Raw genomic sequence first — 15,106 nt, 5'->3', positions numbered from 1 at the left:
ATGAAGAGTACTTTTCAAAAAAGATTCAGATCATCCACTTAAAAGTCTTTCTTCATTTTAATTTTCCAAATAAACGTTCTAAAAAAAAACCTGAGATCCTTGATTTTTAATTCAAATATTCAAAGATTAATCAAACGAGATTATAATTAGTTTTAAAATTCATTTTTTTGACATTATGTATTCATTTCTGCGAAAAATATAAAAGTGTTAAAATCGATGAGCGACTGTCTATAAGAAGATTACCATTAAACCGGAATTATTTTATGTTAGTAGAGTCATGTCTATCAAATATGAATGATTTAGTAAATCCTCCGAGTGAACTTTAACAAGAAATACACCAGAAAAATTAAGATTGCATGCTGGAATTCTTGCACAAGCAATATAAACTAACTCTACATGAAATTACAAATGGAAAAGGTGGCTTTACGAATTTACTACGCTATTCTATCGTTTTAGGAAATTTAACTGATTTGAAAAAACTTGTGTTTTAAATATTGTTGGTCACATTAACCTAGTTTAGATACCCATTTATATAAATTTACTAAGAAATTTATTTTTCTGTCTTAATTTCGATCGATTTTTTAGCGAATTACTTTTCTTCCATAAAACATAAATCAACCCCTGGAAAATATTAATTATCGTTAAGCGCTATTTAATAACATCTCGAAAGCACCTAAAATTATTAAATCAAGCGAATTTCTTAATACGAAAAGATAACATAATTCGTAAAGCCCAACCTTTGGCTATCTGTATTTCGTGTAGCCTAAGTATATACCGCTTACCTTATCGGTATCTATGTTTAGGTAAATAAAACTTATGTTTTGGACAATCTGTAAGGATGATCATACAACTTAAACAATCCTAAAAATTTTTTTTTAATGACTTTACTAAATTTTTTTGTATTTCTTTTGAGCAATCCAATAATTTGAACCCTAGGGAAGGTTCCGGTAGGTGTATTTCTAAAAATTGAGCACTGCAATACTAATACACATTCAAAATTTGTTGTAAGCGCTTGGTAAATACGTAAAATTCGCAGATAATACACATTTTTTGGAATAAAAATAATTATTTATTAACAAATTTCATAACATAAAAATATAAACAATTTACTATTTTTATTCGTCATTTAAATCATCTTCATCGTCAACTAGCTCACAACTATGATATTTCGAACTTGTTTCTAACCAACTTTCAACACCATTCGATGTAAGATCATCATTTGATGGTAACTCTGTTAACGGTTCCATTTCACTTAATCGCCCATTTGACATGTATCCAACATTATCTTTCATATTCATCCGTTCACAAAGTGGTTCACGACTGGAAGCAGTGTATGCAGATTCTGGTGATAGCATACATTTTCCTACAGTATAAAAGTGTATAAATGAGATATCTTTTTGAAAAAAATCTGTAAGCATATTCGCCGGCTAGAGGCGCGGTTATTTGGGAAATTTCGTTGGCCATATGAGTTTTGCCATATGTACAGCTTTCGCTTGTATAGTAGATTTAAATTTTTGGAAAAAAATGGCTTATTTAAAAACTATGAAAAGTTTTAAACTGGAAAAATAACTGGCTTATTTTTAAAAAATTTTTAAAATGACTTTGCTTACCACACGCTTCAATTTCAAGTTTTTATTTAAATTTTACAAATCGAGTGATAGTATAATAATATAAGAAAACTATAATCGCAAGTATTCTCTTAGCGAGGCTCCAGAGAATGAAATGGTCCTCTACAAAAAGTTTGGAAGTCAAAGTAGTAAATAATTGTAAAAATCAGGTTGTTTTGGCAATTGGACGAATAGTTTCTCTCAAAAATTTGTTTTCAATCGTAAAATCGATCCGATTTCATATCTTGAGTATTTTTGATTTCCAGAATCGTTGCAAATCTTCTCTTTTGTTTAGGGCTATAAGCATTTTCTCAAAAACTACTAGCATCATCGATAAATGAAACCCATTTTTTCGGGGCCAAAAAATACAAAGATACTTTTTGCATATTTTTTTCAAAAGAGGATAAAAGAAAATTACAAAAAATCAATTACAGTGGAATCCCACTAATCCGACACTATTAAAAACTAGAGGGTGTCGGATTATTAAAATGTTCGGATTCCTGGATTGTATAGAAAAATTTGTAATAAATATCATCACTGACACGAAAATCATCTTTTTGAATAACTTTTTACAAAATTTGATTGTCGTAGGGTGTCGGATTATTGGATGTATCGGTCTAATGAAGGACCGAATTAGTGAAATTGTACTGTATTTTCTTCAGTTACTTTGCCCAAATAATACAAAAATTTGGCCCATTTGATCATTTTTGAGATGTCATTATTACTATTATCCTGCTTTGGTCAGGGCATGCAAACTAAAGCATGGTTCATTCGATTTGGTTGAGGCTTGAGTAAAGACTGTAATGCTGGTCGAATACTGACCCAATACTGTCCGAATTTGGATTACATCAAGCATGTCATTTCCTACTTCGGTAACTTACCGATAATATTATTTTTACGTCGTTTCGCTGGTGATTTATATTCACCGGCAGATGTTAACGATGATGTAATACTTGGTAATCGAATATCTAAATGTGAACCTTTTTCTGTAACAATTTTATTATTCATTGCATATAATTTGGTTGTAATATCACGTGCAATTAATGTTGTTAATACGGTTGCAATATATGTTTCTTTAACGAATAAATATTCAAGGGCACTTCGTTGCCAATATAAATAACGGCATGTACTAGCTGCTACAATTGACACCTGAAATTAACAAAAAATATGGCAATTAAAGAGATCAGTTTTGCACCTAAATACCTTGTATATACTAATATAAAATGGAACTAACTATCTCTGACGATTTAAAATTCATTTTGAACCAAATGTATGGATACTTTTAATACTTTTTTGAGGTCTATGTTTTTCCTAATCGACTTGGATAGCTCTAAAGGATGCATTTGGATGCAAAATTTTAGTTCTTCTATTCGTTTTTAAGTTATCAAATTAGCGGACAGATGGGCAGATATAATTCTAGCCGTTCATAATAACTGAATGCTTATCGCATTTGTACAGGAAAACAAAATTAATATGTAATTGTAATATCAAAGAAAGAAAAAAAACCCATTTACATGCAGCAACCACAACTATTCCACTAGAGTATTTGACATCACCTAAGGGATTGCAATTGGTCGAAATTCATACATTTCACAATTTTTAAATATTTCCACTCTAAATCGCGCCGAGAGGTTTTTCTTTCAGCTACAATCGTTTCAGATGTAAATCCTTGCACATAAAAATCCCACTTTTATTTATTTCAATTAGCTGCTAATATTATTCCAAAAATTTTTTATTGCGATAAAAAAAAAATCGTAAATTATAATGAACCGAAAAAAACTTTTAAAATAATTTATTTTTTATTAGTGTAGAATTTCGTTGATGTTGAGATATTTCATACTTACTTTAAACTTATCATCAACACCAGAACGACTCGATTCGAATTCTGGAGAGTCTAAAAATTCACAAGGCAATATTGGATGTAGAAATTGATGATCAGATAGTACATTGACCTAAAAAATAAAATGAAATAATTATTAGTTAACACGTTTTTTCTTGTGATTTTCTGAATTAAAAATATTGAAAAAAACAAAAAAACTTAGATAATCTTAAAAGTTTGAAAATTTGTTAAACGAGAAATAAACAAAGTTAAACGTTAATGATTATTTTTTATTTTTGAATGAAGATAATTTTAGAAAAAAACTAAAATACACTCTTTTGTAAAAAGCTGAACTAAAAGGATAAAAAATATATTTCTTTAAATCCAAACAAGTCATTTTATCGTGAAAAAGCGTGGGGTGATTTTTAAGATATTTTAAAATGACTTTACATTTACAATAATTGAAATTTAGCTTCCCACACTTTTTTACGATAAAATGGTTTTTTTTTAATTTAAAGAAATTATTTTCTACCTTTTAGTTGAACTTGTTACAAACGCATGTTTTTTTAGTTTACTATTATTCATTCATACTACTTCTATGCAGCAGCAATTATCTAGAAACTGTATGAAAAAAAATATGACTTACTTTTCCCGATAACAACAATCCTAATCTATCAGTCTTTGTTAGATTTTGCATGGCATAAGCTTCACCAGCATGCAAGGACATTACTGTAGCAAAATCTGTACCAACCATTCGTTTAAACTGTAACCTGGATACCTACAAATTAACATACAATTTTTACAAAATTTTTTCAACATTTTCCACATTTTATTTGTATTTTTCTTTACTTTAAAAGGATAAAATAAATTTTGATAAACTTCTTCTAGTTCTGGATCAAATTTTACGGGACGCATTTGATAAATAATATATACAACTTGTGCGATATTTAATATCATAAATGCAAAATTCCATGAAAATACATCTGGAGCGCATATCACATTCCATGACCATGTTGCAAATAACATAAAACCTGGAATTTAAAACTGACTAAGTATAACTAGTATTTCAAAAAACGAAAGGCTAAATAAAAGATGTTATGGAGAAGAAAAAAATAAATCATTTAATTCTGTCAATTTTTAAGGTTTTCCCTTTTTTATTAGAAACTTATAATATTCTTTCCAAAATTAATTTCAGGCTGATTTTATAGTAAGAAATAGCTAAGGGATCGATTATGGCGTCGAGATCTTAATTATAATTTTAAACTTACCTAATATTAAAACGGAATGCATAAATAATGTCCCTTTCATCGAACTGGTTGATGCATATGCAATTACAAAGCACGCATTCGCTAAATGATACAGGATATGTTGAGGATCTTTCCAATAATCACACCATGGCCATAAAAGCATACCTAAATTAAAAAATCATTTTAACCAACTTCAAAAAAAGGAAGATGTTATCAATTTTGACTGTTACGCCTTGAGGGTTCTTTTTATGTTTGGCATACCTCAGAGAAAATTTGCAAAAAATAGAACCGACTCCAAAAAGTAAATGTAATTTTAAAATACCAATCCATAATTTCCTTGTGAGTGAATACGCTTTGAAGTCGACGCAAACCATATCCCCAGCCTAAAATCGATTCATTGGCATCGACTTCAAAGCATAATTGCTCACATGGAAATTATTGATTGGAGATAGTATTTTAAAATTATTTTTTACTTCTTTGTGCATTTTTTTTAGTTGGTTGATTCCATTGAAACGAAAATTAATTTTTTTCATGTTCTCGATTCTACTAGATTAATTATTATAATTTGTACAGGGTTATTCATGTTAATTACTCAACGCGATATGAATTTATTCTTAATGATTTTACAACGACTACATCAATATTGGATATCGTATACGGAAAACTTTAAATATTTAAACCTATTTGCTTTGAAGTTGTGCTGACTTCCTGTTATTATTCTGAGTGATTCCAAAACTTGAAAACTGCATTCCGAAAATGCCTGAAATGGCACAAACCTATCGAATACGAGCATTATTATACTTCCAGGAGTAATATGCTTACAGATCGCTGATTATAGTTGATACCAATAAACAAGACAAATTTAAATGGTTCAAAGAATAATTAGATCCATGTTTAGAGTCAAAAGCGTGGTTCGTTGCGCACTAAACTGAACATTACTTGGATAATAAGATTCGACAACTCCTAACCTTGAAAACGAAAAGATGATGAAAGCTAGGTGGAATTTCATTAGTATATTTTAATATCCATAGAGTAATAAAAGTTTTTCATCAAAATCCTTGGTTTTAAAATCAAACTTATGTGAAGCTTCATTTTAAAAATATTTCAGATTTTGCATCAATTTTTGTTAAAAACGCACTGATAAAAATCAATCATCAATTGGTCTTTCACAAAGGCAGATTCAAGCTTTCTAGTTTTCTAGTTTTACATTCCTTGTTTTTTTTTTTTAACTAGTTTTCAATTTACATCGATTTTAATTTAATTTTGGTAAACAGTTGCAGTAATTACAATGAATCACCCATTCCACTTTGTATATTAAAAATATACGTTACAATTTGTTATAAAAATTTATAAAAATTAAATATTTACCATGAGGTATGGTATATGTTAAATTTGCATCACTTGCTGGCCATGATAAATTTAATCCAGGTGATACTCGTAAAATTGTTGGACCACGTTCATTTGGTAATAAACCACTTGCGGCCTCAGCCTCAGCTTCTGATGGCATTCTAATAAACACTCTTCACAGACACATACACTCAGAAAGGTATAAAAAATAAAAATAAAAAAACTTTCACACCAAAATGTTTCCTTTTTTATTTTCCCTTGTCCTTGATAAAATACGTTTTACTTTATAAAATATATGCGTGTGTTTCGATAGTTAATAATCGACTACCAGTTTACTACGTGTAATACCTTTTATTAAAATAAACAATAGCTTATAAGGTTGTACAAGGAACGTTTATTCAGAGTCAGCATGCGATCAATACTTTTTAACAATTCTGGACCATGTCTTATATAAATATATGTAAAAGCACGTGCGAATTCTCTATGTTCATAATAAAACGTGTCCATCTAGTAGTGAGCTTCGGAACTATGAAAAATTACTATATATGGTAGGTTTTTTCTAAGATTATTACCATTAGTATTATTAAATGAAGCCAGTTGAAAACTCGCCAATGCAGTTATATAGATAATATAATAGTTTTTTTTATATGATATTTTTATTTTACAATAATAATATGGAATACATGTAGGTGAAGTTCCTTAGCAAATTTTTTCTCTATGAAATTTTGCATAGCCTGAAATATTCTATCAAGAGCCTCGGAAAATTGCTAGTTATGCGTCTAGCCCAAAACTAATGAATAATAATTTAGTACGCTATTAAAGATAATTGAATAAAAAATTCAAAACCTTTTTGTCTTGAAAATTGCAATTTTTAAATGTCAAGAAGCCGCTGTTTCGAAATTTTATGAAATTAAATCATAAAAAATCGTTTTTGGCTATTGAACTTCGAACAAAGTACATCGAATATTCTACAGAATTATTACAGTAGGTAGGTATATGTTTATTGTTGAGAAAGGATAAGGTAAATGAAGGTGAAAAATGTATTATGGCCGTTACGGAATCTCATAAATTTTTATGATTCCATTTTTGTTTTTCTTCTTGATATTCAGCTTATGTTTTATTCATGCCAAGTAATAAAGTGTATTAAAACTTCCATTTAGATTATTAACGCCAACGTTGATAAAAAATTGAACTATCATTTTTTACAGATTAATTTTATTTAATTTGTTCAAGTTCATTTGGAACCCCCTCAATTAATTTGGAACCCCCTATATGATCATTAATTTTTCCTTTAAAGTGCAGGAGGTACCAGTACAATTCTTCTGCCCAATATAGCTAGCTTTGACTTAATGCAGCCATTATTTCACTAAAAACAGTTCAAATTTCTGTAAAAATTAAAAAAATTAACCAGAAAAGTTTTTATTGTATATGCTCTTGTATTCATATAGCAAGGCTTTTCGATGAAATCTATAACAATTTTATTAAAAGGATTTTCATATAACTTTTTCCACCACCTGTGGCTTAATTAAGGGATGAGTTTATTATTTCATGTAATACAATATTAGGAAAAGTGTAAGCTTTCAACGTTGAGGACTTCGTAGAGATCCTATTTAGAAATTAAAAGTTGTGCATCATTTTATAAACAAAAATTTTTTTTACGAATATGGAAAGATCGCTTGTAAACATTGAGCATCAACAATTTTCGAAAGGAAAATTTTTGCAGAATCCCGTTTAAAAATGCTCCTGAATGTAAAAGTGTAGGTGGGTAGCCCGGTAGATATCCTACCGAGTTTAAACTAATTTTTAATAATTGGGGTCAAAGTTAACAAAAAAAATATTCTTAGGGATTTTTCTCCAAACCCTCCAATTTTCGAGTGAAAAATTCGTAAAATTTGAAATAACGTGTTTTTTAAGATTTTCATCCCTCAAAAAATATAGGAAAAAATCAGATTTTTAATATGTATACAATTTTTGTTTGTATTGCAAGACTTACTCGACAACATTTCCAAATTTTTTTTTGCTTAATTGCACTTTAAGTGCTTGATTGTTAATTGTTAAAAGAGGACGCGAAAAACCACCCAAAAATAACGATTTTGTGTTCTATACATGCTCGAAATATAATATCACCAATCGACTCGAAATAAAGTCAAATTAACAGAAAAATTTCATTTTCCACAACGCAACCCTCCGGACAATCAGAAAACTCGATCTTCCAATTTTCCAGGGGTCATTATTTTTGAATAGTTTTTCGCGTGCTCTCTTAAATTCTGCTTGCTCAATTACGGATTTTACCGGGTCTAATATACCTATACCGAAAATTGAGGTTGTGATTGTGGTTAGAAGACCACCACAAAATAAATTGTTATCGCTTTCGAAGTAGGTATGCCATAAGGGATCACGATTTACAGATACAATTTTCTAATAAATAAATCTCAGCGCCATTCTAGTTCAATGTTCTTTCTCTAATTTGTGAATTTAATTTTCGGTTCATTACTTGTTTAACCAGTATCATATTTTTTTAGGGTCGTAATTAGAGCGAAACATAATATTTTCATCTCCAAGCATACACATAACATGTTATTTAAAAACTGATTTGTTTCATTAGCAAACTTTTTTGTGAATGAAATCCACTGTTATGCTACGTAATCCACTTTAAATTGTGCCTTTAAAGACGAGTAAATCGATGTTAATTTGTAATGATGTTAAACACAGCACGGTTTTACTCTGCCTATAAAAATTGTAAAGATTATGAAGATTGTATGATAGGATTGATTTCTCCAAAGTCCAGAAAATTGTTTGAAAAGAGAATATAATATTTTCATGAGAATTTTGATATTTTTTAATCTCTTTTTTTATACCATGTAATACGAATATACCATGTACGAAATATATCAAGATATACTAAGTTTAATCCTAGGTTTGTAACGCTTAAAAATATTGAAGGTACGAACAACATTTAGGTATAGTTGTTCATAAAATCACATTAGTTCATTTCCGGTTGTATGGCTGCCTGTCCGCCTGTCAACACGATAACTCAAGTAGTTTTTTAAGATAGCACCCGTGTTTTTTGCCCTGCTCTCACTATTTCATTTTAAAGAAGATGTCAGCTATTTTTCACCAAGTTTTATCGTTGCGAAAATGACGTGAGTAATACTATTGACAACTCTTAAGGTAGTTCCTCCGCGACCGTCCAGTCAAAAAGTTTTGGACTAATACTATCATTCAGTGCATTAACTGTGCTATGACTATTATACATATACCATATATTATTTTCACAATACTGTAGTTCCTCACTACTGTTTCTAGTATACATATAAACACACACACTATGACATATGCCTTTAACATTAGTCTTCATATCTTTTCCACAAAAATCATCGCTAAAACGAGTTATTTATTTAAGTTTTTTATCGAAACTATATGGTAAATAATTTTTATTTTTATTTATATATTTTCTAAATATAGTATTCTACATTATATTAGTTTTTCATAGAGATGGTGAACGTCATTCATTGATAAATAAATATAATATTTGTAAATTTGTGTATTTTTATACACTTCTTCCATGTACACGTACAAATTGCGTCACTTTTAATTGCTAATATCTCATGTATGGCATGGTAAATCATCTTCTAATTTTAACAGCAAGTGTATTATGAATTAAATATTTTATATTCTGAGTTTTGAGAAATTCTTGGAATATCACTTTCGTGTAGGTACTACCTTAAACTAATAGGTGAATGAAATGTCTTAGACCTATAAATCGTAAGTAATTCAGAGCTGGGCACATTAAATTTTATATGAGTTTTTTTTTTTGTTTCAATAAACACACACAAGCCATAATATAAATAATACTGTGTATGTGTAATAAAAGTTTATTGCATTTTGTTAGGTATTTTCTTGTGTTTTTTTTTGCTATCCTTATGTTTATGCACTGGCAAAATGCTTGTAGACACGTACACATAAAAACGAATTCTCAATATCATTAAGTTCTCAATAAACATGAAACCTCTTCACATCAACCCCCAGTGCAATTTCAATAAAATATTCGTAGCGCAAAAGCTGTGTTAGCTAAGAGAATTTCCTCAGATGTTGAAAAAATAACACATTTTTCTTCAAAACGAATATTGCATTTTAATTTTTCAAGAATTCTTGGGGTTGGTGGGAAAGGAATGAAACCTAAAATTTTCTAGGTACCATTTTTTAACCCCGTCGTTGTTTTAATCGACCTGTTTTCATTCAAAACAATAATCAGGTCAAAAGCTATAAAGGATGGATACCTTCCATCTTCTGTGTAGTCTATCGTAATAGCCAATCGATCGATTTCATTTTTTTAAATGATGTATAACAAGGTAGGGGATGTCATTTGAAATTAAAAAAGTGGGGTGGCTATGGGGAGAAAGAGTGAAACCTCTGGGCACCATTTTTTAACTTCCCTTCGATATCTAAATCGCCGTGTTTTCAAATTAATGTTTGTATAAATGAACACACTGTATGTATATACAAATATATAAATTTTAACGATGGTCATTTTTGACATCGGTTATGTAGGATCGAATATCATTTGAAGAAATTTTTTCAAAATTCCATCATCAGTACAAAAGTAAAAATAGCTCCATTTTCTTCGGAAATTCGCTAAAATGTAATTTTTTTTTTGTCTTTGATAAAGACTTATAAAAGTACCATTATTTACAAGAGATTGGTTTTTTATATCATATAGTAGGAAATTTTGAAGAGTTTTCTTCGTCTAACATTCATTCTCTAGCGAATCATGTACCTTGAACCTTAAACCTCTGGTTTTTCTACAAGACCTTTTTTTTATCGTGATTCCGATTGGTGGAGACACAACCAAAAACAACTCGCTTTTTTTTATACAAAAACATAAGTATTTTTTATTAATAATTATTACTAAAAAAATGAAATTATTAATTTAAAAAATATTACCTAAATATATTTAAGAATTATTATTTCATTGATGTATGAATATGTACCAACAAAAAAAAAATTGAAGCAACTGTGCGGCTCTCAATTTTTCAACTGTTTGCATTAAAACTAAATTACATTTGAAACTATTTTTGCTTTTTTTTATTTTGTTCTTTAAAACAAGCTCAAATAAATAATTTCAATTTATTTTGGCTTATTTTGACCCCATGAATCCATTGCCTGAAGATGTAGCGTGACTTACGACACAACCTGCATATACAACAGTCTCTTTAAAGAATAAATTTAGTTTCTTATTTTCTAACTAGAATTTTGTTTAGATAAATTGAAAAACATTTTTATTGAATTTTTTGTGTTTACAATTCAATTCCAATACATATCTATAGTTTATTATCGTCTAGGAAATATAATACCAACCCGCAGCGGTCGCATATGGTAAACGAAAGCTTTTATGTAATCAGAGTAGATGCGACGCCAGCCAATATAACGAGACAGACTTGTATAATAATAATTGAGTCATATTAATAACATTCTTTTATAATGTTAATCTAAAGTAATTTAATTGAAAAGTTATATTTTTTTTATAAGAAAACACTTATATTCTAGGACATAGCACGTAAGAAATCCATGAACCCTAACTTTCTGCCCAGTGGTAAATAAGCTTCTGAGACGATTTGGAGAATTTTTTTGCTTAGGCAGAGCGGTCATTTCCGAGATCGAGGGGAAAGGAGTAATAAAATAAGTAAAAATTAAAAAAGTTTTTACTCCTTGCCAAATAAGTTCCCTAACGACCACACAAATGTTACGTAATGCTAGCGAACTTTCCTTACCGGCTAATATCAATCAAAGCATCCCACCATTTATTGTTTGGGAGGAAAGAGAGGAGGAAATGTCTGTCTGCAGTATGTAACGTTTGTGCGATCATTAAGGAGATTATTGGAAAAAGGTTCAGAAATTTTTTACAGTTTTTACTCATTTTATATCCACCTTCCCTTCTATCTCGAAAATAAATCGATGAATCGATGTGGTGCATATATACCACGCGGTAAAAAGTGAGGGATCATGGATGTTTTTTCGTGCCATATACTGGAATATTAGTCGTTCAAGCATAGTGTATTTTGGTATGACCTCGCCTCGAATCGACCTCAGCCTAGGTAGAATGTGGACAAGCCTCGCGTCGGGCGAGGTAAAATTTTTACTTAAATTTATCTTAAATTTAAAAAACTTAAAAAAGAATAAATGTCTTTAAAACACGAAATATAAGTTCTTTATTCTCTAAAATTTTGTGACTCCTTGAATAAAAACAGTAAATTCAAAAGAAGTTTGGTAACAAAATAAACTGCCGTGTGTACGGCCATGGTATTTAGATCTCTTTCTTTCTGTCTCATTGTTCCTCTATTTCTCTGCCTCTTTTATTATAAAATCTCAATACTAAAATGATATTATCTTTTGAATGAAGATTATATTTTTTGTAATATTAATACATATTTCGACTACAATTTAGTCATTATTATTATAAATTAAAAAATAGTAATTATTCTCCTAGTATGTTACACGTAGAGAATAATTAGGATTCTACTGATGATGACTACATTGTAATCGAAATGCGTTTTTATAGTCCAAAAAATTTATCTAAGGTTTGAAGTGAATTTGAAAAAATATTTCAAGTTCGCTATTACACAAAAAAGATATATAAATATACCTATTTTGATGAAACTTCTAGTAGAAAAACGTAAGAGCTAAAAAAAAGCACAGTAAAAAGGTATAATTAAAAAAAGAAAAGAAAAAAAAAACCTTTTTAATAACAATAACATTTTCTAAGTCGCATTTAATATACTAATATGCATACATGTGTTCGATAGAATTATTTCGATATGAATAATCTCATGAGTTTCTAACCATATAATAATATCGATTCATTTTCAACGATACCATTCTTACCGTTAGAAGAAAACCATCCATATATTTTAACTACACTTCATGATAAAAGTTCATTACATTATAATGATAGAATTACATTTTAACAAAGAAAAATAATTACCAGAATCGGTTTGGATTCGAGACAAGTGGTACTACTCAGTACAAAAAACGTTAATGTTAAATAATCATAGGATCTCAAATACTTTCACTTTCTTCGATTCAATTTATAGAAATAGAAACACCGTACCATTAAGAGTGCTCGATTTTTGAACTGAAACAAGTTGTGTATGAATACGCATTTCATGCCAATTTGTGCGATATATTTTATCAAATACCGACACCAAGTTCGCTGGGCAGACCGATATAATCAATATTGGAAAAATCATCATGCAACAGTGTACTCGAAAGTAAGCACGAACAACTGTCAAGAATGATATCGACACAGATCTATGTGATTGAATCACTGAAGCTGCGGTTCATCACACAAAATGGCATGAAATACTCTTTCCAATTAAAAATAATAATAAAAAATATGCCATATATAACTTGTTTAATTTAAGCACCTACAAAGTTCGGACACTCTTAATAGAAAACTCTTGTTATGGTTATATATTTAATACAACGCTGTACCGTTGTTATAAAGTACTTCAATTCAAAAATATTAGTATGTATTTATCTGCGTACGCTATGCAACTTGCATAGCATTACTGTGATACATATTGCATAAAACTTATAAAATATCACTTTAACATTGTTCAACATTCAACAATACAATTTTTTTTTTGGTACAGTAGTGTATTATTTACAATATAACAACAATATCATATTGAGGGCGTATCCACTGGTTATAAAACTCACACGTTTAACATTTCAGCACCTTGTTTTTATTAAGGTTACCACTTGTGTAAATGTTCTCTCTACTATTCATTTGTAACGCAAAAAAATACAAATAATAATCTACGTAATTATTTAACTAAAAGGTACAAAATAAATTATATAATAAGATATTTTTCATTAAAAAAAAAGTCATTAGAGAAAAGAGTGATTATTAAACAGTGTTTTTGTAAAAAAAATAAATAATGATTTCATGAATTACTTCAAAACGGTATGTAATTATTATGATTGAAGTTTTTCTGTTGTTATTAAAGTTATTAACCAAATTATTATTTATTGTTGTTGATAAATACAAATCGATATTTTATTAGTTTAATGCACTCTATTGTTTATTTTTTTTACAGTAATTAAGGCTAGTCGTGTTTTTTTTATATAATTATTTGTATGGTAGTTCAATCATTAGGTATAAATGATTTTTGTTTTTATTTGTAAAATTGAAATGATGTTATTGTTAATGTTTAATGTCAATTTGTTTTTATAAATATTTGATTGTATTTTATATGTATTGGAATGAACTTGACTTAAATTGTTTGGATAAAAATGAAGTAATTTATTTGTAATGATAATGTGTCTAAATTACTTTCTTTGTTTATTTAAATATGAAAGCATTTTGTATTATTTATTATTCATTTGTAAAATGAAAAAGTATCAACTTATTAGAGATTATTTTGCATGGTAATTTATCGTATTTATTTACTTTTCTTTCTTACATTATTTCTATTTTTTGATTATTTTTTTGAAACTTTTAAAATGTGTTGTTAAGTTTTTAATCTAAGGTCCATAAATTATTTAAAGAATATATGTTTGATACAAAACTAAATTATATTTTCTAATGTAATTTATTTTTCATGATCAGGGATCGTAACTATGCTCAAATTTGAGTTTTTGGGACGCTCGGTTCATGCCAACTCCCTCCTTTATTATCTGGTGTACATTTTTGTAAATATTTCCCACACTATCCTTGTATTTGATACAGGACCGGATTGAACGATGTGAGGGCGCTAGGGCGACAAAAAAGTCGAAGGCCTCTAATTATTTTTCAAACAAGATAAGCAATTTTCATTATTTAAAGTGTTTCAATTATTTATTATAAGATAAGCACAATCCTGTCAACAATTTTTCGTCTAAAAATCACAAATGGTTTCGGTAAAATCCAGCTCCCGAAGTAAAAAATCACGTTCAATGTTTGGTACGGATAGCTTTTACAAACTCTTGTAGTAGCCAGTCCTTTGTAGAGGCCTTGGAAATTCAGCCCCTGTTGCTCCTTCTTAAATCCAACCCTGATTTGAAAATTCGGAAGCCGCGAAGCACTTGAAAGTTTAAATCTTAGC

The 15,106-nt window shown here is 29.0% G+C and overlaps 1 protein-coding gene across 1 annotated transcript; it reads right to left on the bottom strand.

Annotated features, from left to right (window-relative positions):
- Positions 1-1,115: 1,115 nt before the first annotated feature.
- Positions 1,116-6,329, bottom strand: LOC123293298 (popeye domain-containing protein 3-like). Its single transcript, XM_044874076.1, has 7 exons — positions 6,042-6,329; positions 4,695-4,838; positions 4,276-4,457; positions 4,073-4,204; positions 3,452-3,559; positions 2,489-2,756; positions 1,116-1,363 (listed from the first exon to the last, which is right to left on the bottom strand). The coding sequence occupies exons 1-7, from the start codon at positions 6,178-6,180 to the stop codon at positions 1,116-1,118; spliced, it is 1,221 nt and encodes a 406-aa protein (XP_044730011.1). The 5' UTR covers positions 6,181-6,329.
- Between the last annotated feature and the right edge of the window lie 8,777 nt (positions 6,330-15,106).

The sequence above is a fragment of the Chrysoperla carnea genome, chromosome 1 (assembly GCF_905475395.1).
Source record: "Chrysoperla carnea chromosome 1, inChrCarn1.1, whole genome shotgun sequence".
Lineage (NCBI taxonomy): Eukaryota > Metazoa > Arthropoda > Insecta > Neuroptera > Chrysopidae > Chrysoperla > Chrysoperla carnea.
Note: the sequence above shows the minus strand (reverse complement) of the source record. Positions and strands in the feature narration are given on the sequence as shown.